The sequence below is a fragment of the Ictalurus furcatus genome, chromosome 19, assembly GCF_023375685.1.
Source record: "Ictalurus furcatus strain D&B chromosome 19, Billie_1.0, whole genome shotgun sequence".
In the NCBI taxonomy this organism is placed as follows: domain Eukaryota; kingdom Metazoa; phylum Chordata; class Actinopteri; order Siluriformes; family Ictaluridae; genus Ictalurus; species Ictalurus furcatus.
Window position 1 is genome coordinate 6,289,201 of NC_071273.1, and position 12,026 is coordinate 6,301,226.

General features: G+C 42.8%; 1 protein-coding gene across 1 annotated transcript; it reads right to left on the reverse strand.

Moving 5' to 3' along the window:
• Window positions 1-491: 491 nt before the first annotated feature.
• Window positions 492-10,997, reverse strand: sobpb (sine oculis binding protein homolog (Drosophila) b). Its single transcript, XM_053650865.1, has 7 exons — window positions 10,184-10,997; window positions 7,856-7,991; window positions 6,107-6,292; window positions 5,838-5,989; window positions 3,482-3,583; window positions 658-1,974; window positions 492-569 (listed from the first exon to the last, which is right to left on the reverse strand). The coding sequence occupies exons 1-7, from the start codon at window positions 10,274-10,276 to the stop codon at window positions 492-494; spliced, it is 2,064 nt and encodes a 687-aa protein (XP_053506840.1). The 5' UTR covers window positions 10,277-10,997.
• Between the last annotated feature and the right edge of the window lie 1,029 nt (window positions 10,998-12,026).

Sequence of the window (12,026 nt, forward strand, 5' to 3'; positions counted from 1 at the left end):
AAAAACACACCTACATACCTGATTTTCCTTACAGTAGACCTGACTGTAGAGTTAACACCACATTGTGCTTGAGCCTGAACAGTGTGTCTGTATATAGTGTGTGTATTTGTGCAGTTGTGCATGTGTGTGAATACCTGTGCTTCATTTGTTCTGGTCTCTGATCCTCAGGCATCTCCGCTTCAAAGCCGGCTCTATTTCAGTATGCACGCCACTTTGCTCGAAAGCGGGCGCATGCATGTGTGAGCTCTTGTCCCAGCTATGTGTAACCATGTGAGAAAGTGTGTGCGCAGTTGTCAGAGTGATGGTGTGTGCATTTTTTTCTCGTAATTTCGGCGGGATGGATCGTGCATAAGCGTGCTCGTCAGCTGCGGGAGCATCACTGTCTACAACTTCCCCCCTGCTCTCCTCTGATTGGTCTGTTTGGCAGTCTGTTTGCTCTGCTGGACGGGAACAGTTTAAGCCAGGTTCATGCCCTCCTGAGACGTTCTCTTTCACATCCTCAGATTCAGGAAGTGGGGATGAATTTTGGCCGGAGCTCGTTCTTTGTTCTGGGTCGGACTGAACTGTAGCTACACATGTTGAGGAGTAAACGGAGTGAACTGAGTTGGAAGTGGCAACCGTACTGTTCAATATGATAGATGCTGTGGGAGTGACTACGGATGTTGTGTTGAGTGCTTGCTGTAGAATGATTGAAGCACGTGCATTTGGCAAGTCCACTGGGGAAGATGCATTTTCAGGGGCTGAACTCGATGTGTGCTTTAAAGTGCCTGTGTGAGATTTAGCGGACATGTGTTGTGCAATCGGATCATCTTCATCTCCATTCCTGCCCCATCTATACTCTCCTTCAACCTCCGTCTGCTTATTGAGGTCGAACTCTGTTTCACCTTCCTGCTTCACTCTGCACATTGCTCTCTGTATCACCTGTCGCTCCCTAACTTCTTGTCTATGATCTTCTGGCAAGGGAGGAGTAGGACTGACTTGTGGATGAGCAGATAAGATTGGGAAAGTGTGTGACGAGAAAGCAGGAGAATACGGGTCTGGAGATGGGGACTGCTCTGTCTTTACTTTGTGCTCAACTAAGACGCCAACGGGAATCCCCTGATCTTCTGACATCCACTCTCTAGGTACATCTTCAGGGGTGACTGAAGCTGCATCTCGTCCTGTCTTGTCTTTCTCCTTGTGGTTACGAATAACCCCAGCATGTCCCAAAGCCCCAGAGTTCATTGGTATTGGTATGGGAATTGGCACAGGAACAGGGAGAGGAATTATAATTGGATATGGCACCAGGACAGTCGGTTGTGGACATGGCAGACCCAGAGTTGGCATGAGTGATGGAAAGGGGTGAGGGTAGGTGGGTGCACAGGGCATCATCGATGCCAGATAAGGGTGTAAGAGCTGTGGTGGGGGAATTGGGCGAATCGAGGGTGTGTGCACCTGCGGAGATGTGTGTGAGGGTCTCTGGTGTGGGCTGGAGCCTGGGTTTCTGGGCTGTGCATGGTTAGGTGCCCGGTTAAAGGATGGGGGCTTCTGTATCACCCATGGTTGCTCTACAACCACATGTGGTGGAGGAGTAGACGGCATCGGAATGCCAGTCTGGAGCTGAGAAGAAGCAGAGCTCTCTCTTTCCTTCTGCTGAGCCAAGACAGATGCTCTAACTGAGGATGATGATGAAGAGGAAGATGACACAGGTGTCGAAACTTTGGGTGACACTGTTTCTTTTCTGTCTCCCTCCAGAGAAGGGTTGTTCCATGATTCGGGTGTCAGCAGAGTCTCACTCTCTCCGGCTGGACGAGTCTCGTTTTCTGATTGGCTCGGACTAGCGCCAGATGTCGTAAGTGCAGCCCGGGCCTCTCGGTAGAAAATGTCCATTTTATACTGGTTAAGGCACTTGGTACTGCAGAACTGCAGTCTGTCATCACCTGCACCTAAGTCTAGGTACTTGGTGTGACGCACGTGTTTGCACCAATCACATACCTGAAGAGTTCAGAAGAGAAGTGTTAACACTTTTATTTTTTTATAATTTCATTGTGTAAATGAAAAATACTTAAAATACATCTAAAAAAAAAAAACAGTAGAAAATGAACAAACTTTAATTCAATGTTATAGTTGTGGTGTTTCATGCCAAGAAAATTTGTCTCCTAGCTTTAAGAGTGCTTAAATCATCACATTATAATGATAATTGCATATTTTATGACAGTTTTTAATCACGTTATACTATCCAAATATTGTATTTTAAAAAAACAAAAAAAACAACAACCAACAAGTAAAACTCAGTTCCAACAGTGTGGACGAGGATGTCTCCACTGCCAACAAGTATAGACCTTCTTGTTCCTGAATTGAATGCCTCAAATACCCTTAAAATATATTTCAAACAGGAAGGAAGCTATTGGAGAAAAACTATTTCAGACATTTGACCTTGTTGTGACCTTGACCATGTCAATTCCAAAATGTATTCAGTTCATCTGCTGGTTACATAATGACAATAATTACAATGAAAAATCTTGGACTGATGGTTGGACGGACAACCCAAAAATGCCTCTACCATCTAGTAGCAGAGGTATATAAACATAAACACTTCACTTATGCTAGATTTGCATTTACAGTTTCGCAATTTTCCAAACTGACAGAGATTTTGTATGGTATACATCCATCCATCCATCTTCCATACCGCTTATTGTACACAGGGTCACAGGGAGCCTGGAGCCTATACCAGGGAACACGGGGCACAAGGCGGGGGACACCCTGGACAGCGTGACAACCCATCACAGGGCACAATTGCACACACACTCAAACACTATGGACAATTTAGAGACACAAATCAGCATGCAATGCATATCTTTAGACTGGGGAAGGAAACAAGAGTTGTAAGATTTACAGAATTAAGCAATTTATTTACTTAAGCTTTATGCCTACCTCTTTTGAACAGACTAGTGTTTAAGTCAGGAATGCCAATCCTTCCCAAAATGACAGCAATTACAAGGCAGTGCCAACATTTTGCAATGTTGATGATGCATGTTAAAAATGACAGTCCATCCATCCATCCATCTTCTATACCGCTTATCCTTTTCAGGGTCACGGGGAACCTGGAGCCTATCCCAGGGAGCATCGGGCACAAGGCAGGGTGCCAATCCATCGCAAGGCACAATCACACACACACTCACACACCCATTCATACACTACGGACACTTTAGACACGCCAATCAGCCTACCATGCATGTCTTTGGACTGGGGGAGGAAACTGGAGTACCCGGAGGAAACCCCCACAGCATGGGGAGAACATGCAAACTCCGCACACACAGGGTCACGGTGGGAATCGGACCCACGACCCAGGAGGTGTGAGGCGAACGTGCTAACCACTAAGCCACTGTGCGCCCTAAAAATGATGGTATACTGTATAATTGGTATATTATAACATTGCTACATGGGTGGGTAGATTTTTGTTTATTATTAGATAGGAACCACAATGCTTATGAGCACTTACTCGTGTGTTGCTGTTCATCTTAAGCATGAGCTGAGGAGTTGTTTCCTCCGTTTGACCAGGAGGAGGAGAAGACTGATCACCATGCCGATTTTCATTTTGAGCCTTAAAAAAAAAAAAAATAGAAAAAAAGTAAAGCATCAACTCATGCGCTGCATTTAAATAACGGTTATGATTAAAGTTGGAATAGGTGATGGTGTGTGGATGCAGAGCTCTTGAATTTTAATATTCTTGGTGAAAACCAGCTCTCTGGGTAGATGTGTGGATGGTGACTACCCACTGTGTGTTACTGTTACTGTGAGTGTGTGTAGTGACTGCTCCAGATTGCAGTAAGCTGATCCTGTGTTGACTGTACCCGGTGCTCTCCCCGTCTCGCTGGTGTATGGAGTGTGAAACCTGATGCTGTTGCGGTAAAGTATGTGCTGCAAGAGGACACCACTCTCCCCATGGCAGCCCTTACTCCTTCCTCTCAAACAGGCTCTGACTTGATTTTCCATCTCTCTCTCTCTCGCTCTCTCTCGCTCTCTCTCACTCTCCCTAGCTTAGTGCTACTATTCTTTTCTGACTTCTTTTTACAGCTTGCTTTGTTGCGGAAATTTATCTTATAGAATAAACAGGAGAGAAGTGATATCTATCCGGAACATACTGAATGATGAGTCCTGTTTTTAATTTTTTTTTTAATCACTGACATTGTATGTATGCCAAAGTGAGTGTCATATTTAAGACAGCTCTGCAGCTTATTAGGCATTAAGTCTTTTTATACAAGTCAGTAGATTTGGATTAAATGCGAATTTGCGCATATACGCCCATCATATGTGTGTGTCTGAGCATTTGTCAGGTTGGGTTCAACCATTCTAGACTACTGCAACAAGGTAAACTGATGTCCCTGTATTAAATGACTCACCGAAGGTGACCTTATATTCAGAAAGGATTAAGAAGCTGCCCTAGACAGCATGCATGTTTGTGCTGGATGACCATGGCCGTCATCGAGTAGTCCTGGCAGTCTCATCCACGAATGTTAAGCAGCTGTTAACGGCACTGAAGACTGTCTGTCAGCAGACTCGGAATACACATGGGTCGCATCTTGTTTTCATTTTTCCACTCATAAAAAAAATGTTGCACTGAAAGCATTCGGATTTATAACCCTAGTGTGAAAAGGTTTAAAAATGTTTTTTTGTTGTTGTTGTTGACAACAGTCATATTATTATTTATTAAACCAAACCATTTTGGACAATGTATTCGGTTTCATGAATAATCATGCCGTATGTGGCTGTGGGGTGCTGTTTGAACTGCCTCTAATCCAGGTCTATACCACAAGTCCAGATAACATTCGGGATTTACACCACCTCAGAACCAGATTTAACAATAGTCTTTTTTGAATCTGTTTTGGCGCAGCTCTCCAGGGCTGATCAGTTCCAGTATTGGACTGTTATACAAAAAGACACAGGGCCAGTTCTGCTTTGTGAATCCAAAGCAGATGCAGCGCTCCATTTGTTGTCTGGTGCTTGATCAGATTACTCAAATCTATTCTGGTAAAAATGTTTATATGAGGCTTGCTCATTCTTACCACATCATTACGTTGATAATTAACAGAAAGCGGTTGTAAAAATATAAGCCGGTCAACGTTTGTCATGTCTGTGGAAATTTTTCAGTGCTCTGACACAGTCATTAAAGTGTAACAAGCCACGTTTTTGAATTTTAGGCTCACATCTAAACACACACACACACGCACACTTTCTTTAAGAATGTTGCTTCTCTGAGATCATGACACGAATGACTTTCAATGTGCACACCATACACACCTTTGGATGTTTGCTGATCAAGGTTTTTGCAGACTTTCTTTAAAAGTGCTGTGTAATGAGGATTTTATTGTGTGTGTGTGTGTGTATGAGTGTATCCCATGGTTGTTTGGGTTGTGATGTCACACCACATATAAAAAGGAGGGTCACGTGTATGCTCCGGCTCTCTCTTGGTGTCATGCTCAAGTTCAAGTGCTAGGACAAAACATAAAGCATCCAAACCTCTTTGTATTATATGATAAGAACCCATCTTTAAATTTTGCTCTGTCTGTGTACCAAAACACAGAGAATATATATATATATATATATATATATATATATATATATATATATATATATTTTTAAAGCTGCAGATTGAATCAAGGGCTAAAAAAACAGAAACAGTGTTTTTTTTTTTTCCTGTCCAGTACTATTAAGTGGACTTGATTCTTCTACTCAGCTGTCAGCATAAATGATGATGCCTCATGGATAAATTTCCTCATCAAGATTATGTCAGGTGGCTACTGATCCAGCTTCAAAATGCTCTTGCTGATTCAAACCCTTGACAGACAGATACTTACCTTATTGCGTTTAAAGTAGGCTCGCCGGCACATGGCAAAACATTTCTCGCTGCAGAAGCTCTTGAGTTCAGAGCCCATGACAAGAGAGTAGCGTTTAAGCCCCTCCTTCTGACACCATACACACACAATCTGAACATTCTGCTGCTCATCCACTGAGAGGGATAGAGAGAGAGAGAGAGAGAGAGAGAGAACGGTGGATTACAAATCCATGCAAGTGGCAGTATACATATTTATATCGTGATGCATTTTTGTGTAACATGTGACCACACCTGCAGATGGTTTGATGAGCGGCACCACGACATGGGTGCCGTGCAGCTCCTTCACGTGTGGGGAGAATGAGGATGATGAAGGAGAGAGGGGAAAGCCAGTAGATTCTTTCACTCCATTTTTAGCCGACGCAGAGGAGCCAGATGTCAACTTACTCTCCATTACAGTAGGCTTTGGTTCTGAATTCTCTAGGGGTACATAAAATAATAATCATTTCCATGTGATTTTTTTTTTTTAATTGTGAACTGACAACCCAGCTAGTTAATTTACCTAGCGTGTTTAATTGTACTTATATAGACAAAATTAGGTCTCACTCAATGTTTGGAAAGAAGACCTTAAGAATACTGCAGAAAGTAGCAATGGCATTGGATAAATGATATTAATCGGTTTGGTTAATCTAGTAGATGTACTCATGACTCTATATTATCCCTAGGTGTGAGTGAGGGTGTGAATGTGTGTGTGTGTGTGTGTGTGTCTGTGTGTGTGTGTGTGTGCATGGTGCTCTGCGATGGACTGGTGTCCCTTCTAGATGTATTCCTGCCCCTTGCTCAGTGTTCCTGGCATAGGCTACGGATCCACCGGGGCCCTGACCAGGATCAGGTGGTTACTGAAGATGAACTAATGAATTAAATGTTTTGGTTTTGAATGAAACTTATTTTGAAAAAAGATAACGTAAAGGGGGAAAAAAAAAATAGTTTATTGAGTATCATAAAATGCTAATCCAGCACTGGAAAATCTAAAGTTTTATGACGGTGAACATCAAAACACTGCAAAAAATAAAGATAAAAGTTACTAAAACTATTTCTAGAAATTTCAAGAAAGTTTCCTTATTCTGAACTCCCAAGTGGTGCAACAGAAAAGTGTTCGCCCTATTGTCTGACGATGCCACAGCGATTCGTGGCCGGGAGCCCAAAAGTCTGACCATGCTCTCTGGGGGGCAAGGATGGCATACACTCTCTCCGTTATCAGTCACAGAAGCACTAGCCAATCATCGGCATCTATAAGCTCATGCATGCAGAAGTGGGTGGATAGCGCTTTCCTTTCAAATGTCTTACGCCACTCCATGACACAACATGAGCAGCAGTTCAAAAAGATGTACTTCTTCCAAGATACGTGAAGCCACATCTTTTTGAACTGCTGCTCATGTTGTGTCATGGAGTGGTCCAACACAGCCTTCTCCCTCCTGGGTTAGTAGGTGTTGTATGATAGCGGAGTCGGACCATGAATGATGGGTGGGAAAAATTGGGGGGTTTTCTTAGCTACAGTCAATACAATGGACCAATTTTTAAAAAAGTGTCCATCTTTATATACAGTATATAGATTACAGATTCGCCAATACATACATATAAAATCTCTTGTGTTCTTAATGAAGAATAGTTTTCATCCTGTATACCAGTATCTGCACCAATACAGTATTTGGGACATTTAAATAACTCCAATACTATACCATTCCAATATACTATACTATACTATACTTAACATAACTCCAATATACAATAGTTTTGATGCAAAGTGATACAAAATACTAAATGGCTTCTTTAAATGTCCACCGTTTGTAAAGAATTTAACTGAAACCTTCGTTGGTAGTCTTTGTAGCCAATGGGAATATTCTTGTATACCGAGTAAAGACGTACTTTTCAGCCTTGATTTTGGCTTTAGAAATGCTCAGAGCAAATGCCAGACCATCACAGCGCTCATTTCAGAGGGTTTAAAGTCTCGATATACTTACAGAGATGTGTGTGAGCTCTCACCTTTAAGCACAGATACTTGGTGGCGTCTTGCTCTGCCGTTGTGACTCCTGATGTCAGCGGCCTCCGAGTCTTGCAGGTCAACTTTATCATATCCGTACCAGCCCAGCAATTCATTCATCGTGCTCTCAGCAAAGCTCTGTCTCACACACACACATACACACACACAATTGGTAATTGGTCATCTCTGACCATTGTATGGAGATTTAGTGAAATGTATACGCGATATCATGCTCCATTTGTGGCTCACAAAATTTGACTGAAAAACGATGCAGCCGCAAGGAAAAAAAAAAAGAAAGTTCTGAATCGGTCTTTGTTATTTTATTCTAAATGGTCTGACATAAAATCTGGCTAAACACTCAAGAGACCTCTCGCTCCCTCACTCGCTCTCTCTGTTTGAGATTACAGAGGTGGGTAATTTGATTCATAGTTAGTTGAAATCCGAGGAGGACACAGAACACCACAGCTGGGTTTGTGGGCTTCCCAGAAATCCCCCACCTTCTTTGCCTCATGTCCCCTACTCCTCCAGTTCTCCTTCTCATCTTCTCCATTTTCCCTTAAGGATCCAATTCCATCCCTTTTCCCCCTCTTCCTTCCTTTCCACTCCTCTGGTTGCTTTTAAAGCTCTCACTTCACTCATCTCTCCCTGAGCGCTCACAACCAAAACAAACAGTCGCAGGAGAACACTGGTTCACTCTCTGCTCGCTCGCTCTCTTTCTTCTCTCTCGCTCTCTGTGTTACCTGACTCTTCAGCCCTTCTCGTGTTTCACTCTTTCTCTCAAAAACAGTCCGTATGCATGAGAACAGGGGGATTCTTGCAGAATGGCATATCCGTTACGTCCACTACTCCGTCACTCAATCCGCACACAGGCCTGCCCATAAAACTGCAACTGTATGTTTGTGTGTGTGTCTGTGTGTGTTTATAGAAGCTGGGCAGGGATCTTATTTTTCACCATTTTCTTGAGCTTAAACTGATAAATCGCGTGCACTGGGTGTGCAATCGGAACATTTTGGAGCCTGATTACATCAAAAAACCACATCAGTTTCTATTCCCCCTGAGATCACACCAAATCCATGCGTATTGTTTGACTGTTTTCTCATTACTATGAGGTCTTTTTTCCCCTCCAGTTCTTGCAGTGTTGCTCTTATTTCTTCTGTGCAGCTCAGACAAACATCTGCTTAGTGAGAATGAGCGAGAGAGCGGGCAAGCCCCGTCCCAAAATCCAAAGCAGTTGTGGCCAAAGGCAACAAAACCTACAGTGACCCCCGCTTGAGCCCCGGCTGCGCTTACATCAGGATCGTGTATGGTTTCACGTGTTTGGATTAAAATTAGTTAACTCGCAACCCTACACCCGCCGGCTCCATGGATATCATGTGCGGTGATCCAAAATCACTCACACAAAGAGACCTGCGCCCGGTTTCCTCCCACACAGACATGAAAACCGCTCATGTCTCTCACGCAGATATTTCTCTGTACAATTTGCAACCAGGGGAAGTCACACACACACACACACATTAGTCCCTTGGGAAGCTTAAACAACGATACACAGCAAAATCCTCAAGACATACAGAAGTGCATCTGTGCAGGACTTACAAAATGACAAATAACATCAAGGGGATTGTAGTGCAAAACATTATTCAATGCCTAATAATGCACCACTTCAATATAGCACCGATTTCCAGCTTGAAAATACATATAAGGTGTTACACCTGAATATAACACAGCAGATACTGACAGTATCAAATCACCTCTTACAGTATTTACTTGTATCCAGATTATTTAGCAGGTGCTTATTACAGTTGTTGTTTTCTTTTGAACGTGTGCCTGAATACGCATTATTTACAGAGTATAGAATAACGGTGAGCTTTTGCAGCACACAAACACTATATATAATTTATATTTAAATAAAATTTAATTAAAAAGTTACACAGTAAAATCACAGTAAAAAAAAAAAAAAAGAATTAGACACCTAGTAGTGTTAAAGGAACTCTGCTTTTTCATATCATACATGGTAAGCCAGGCGAACATTCATGTACATTATATACAACGTGTCATTTCATTCTCTACTCTGTCTAGGCGAATGCCAACCGCTGGCGCACATCTGGCGAACTGCTGCGCATCACTCCACATATAGGCTGCACATTACTGCAGAGTGATTAACACTGTCCTCATACTGAATCTCCTGAATGACACACCTCAACACAAACTTTAGCTAACTCGACGTTAGGAGACTGTGTGGGAGAAGAAAATGCTGCCCCAGGCAGCAATCTGGAAACCGCGCGTCATGAAGGCGTCCCAGAACCCTAAAGGAGACGCAGACACACTCGTACCTTCATCTCTTGGCTGACCTCTCTCTTGACGGGATGAGCGGGCTTCCTGCTGCGCTTGCTTTCCGGCGGTCTTCCTTTTTCCATCTTTGGCATCGTTTATGAAGGCGAGAAAGAAGGCGAGAAAGACGCGGCTGCTCGCGAGCAATAACAGTGTGGCAGAGTTATGCGCGCTCACGCGGCACAGAACGCGCAACACGGAAAAATGAGCGCACGCGACATGGGAGGCGGGGCTTAGGTTATGTAACCCAACACCTGGAACCCATTCAGCTCCTGCACCCTTCCTCTCTCCAGTTCCCGTAGATGAATTTCGATCCGACTCCAAGGCCCGAGTGATTTATTTGTGCCTGAGTGACTCTTCAAACTAAGTGTATTTTTGTGACCACCTGCTCTCATTTGCTTACCTGAAACATACACTACATGGCCAAAAGTTTGTGGACACCTGACCTTCTCACCCATGTGTGTTCCTTCGCCAAACTGTTCCTCACAAATTTGGAAGCACAGAACTTTCTAGAATCTCTTCGTAATGTTGTAGCGTTACAGTTTCCCTTTACGGGAACTAAGAGGCCCAAACACTGTTCCAGCATGACAACGAACCTGTGCACAAAGCGAGCTCCATGAAGACATGGTGTGTGAAGGTTGGAGTGGAAGAACTCGAGTGTCCTGTACAGAGTCCTGACCTCAACCCCACTGAGCACCTTTGGGATGAATTGGAACGCCGACTGCACCCCAGACCTCCTCAGTACCTGATCTCACTAAGACTCTTGTAGCTGAATGATCACAAATCCCCACAGTCACGCTCCAAAATCTAGTGGAAAGCCTTCCCAGAAGAATGGAGCTTATTATAACAGCAAATGAGTAATAAATCTTGAATGAGATGTTCAACAAGGACATATGGGTGTGATGGTCAAGTATCCACATACTTTTGTCCATATCGTGTATCATACTGCAGTGCATGCACATGATGTAGGCTAGTAGTGTAAAGATACATAAATCATAAAATTTACAGTCCAGGAAGCTCACTTACACGCTTTCTCTTGGAGTGCAAAACTTGGTGTTTTGAACAATCCACAGACAGAGCAGCACGTCCTGTTTCAAAGGTGCAGTAGCTCAAATTTCGGACCCCTCTGTAGCTCTGAGGATGATATCCGATCTCAGATGGCTTGGAATCAATGCATGGGAGAAAGTGAATAAAAGTAGGCTGTTAATTATGATGTGTAAATTCTGTGAAATTTGAATATGTCATTTGTGCAGGGTTTGAGGGTTTGAATTTTCAGGGTTACACAAATGTAAATCCATTAAAAAAAGGGGGTGTGGCGGGGGGGGGGGGGTCATGATGGCTATTTGGTAGACTGCAAATTGTGTGTAAAAGGGTGACTGGGGCATTCATGATATCATGTGCTGCTCAGATATAACATAATGTGAAAGAGGGATAATTATGATATTGTAAGTAAGATTATGCCAAACTTGAATAATTTCTAAACTATGGATATCACTCAACTTGTAAAACACGGTGAATTACTGCCCCCCAAAAAATTTAACATTCAGGCCACGGAACATAAATGAGTAGTTTGGGTGCGGACCTTCCTGACATTAAAACATGGAGTCGTTAGATTTTCAGTAACATCCTCATACTATGCCACCTTTTGTGTAACTGCACAAGGACAATGACTACAGGCCAGATTGAATCTTAAAGTAAAAGTAAAATAATATTTCAATTGAATTGTTCCTTAATTGTTCATTTGATAATCAATGGTTGCTAATTTCTAAAAAAAAAAAAAAACAAAAAAACAAAAAAAAAAACAACAACAACAACAAAAAAAGAAATGGTTCGGGTTCTAGATAA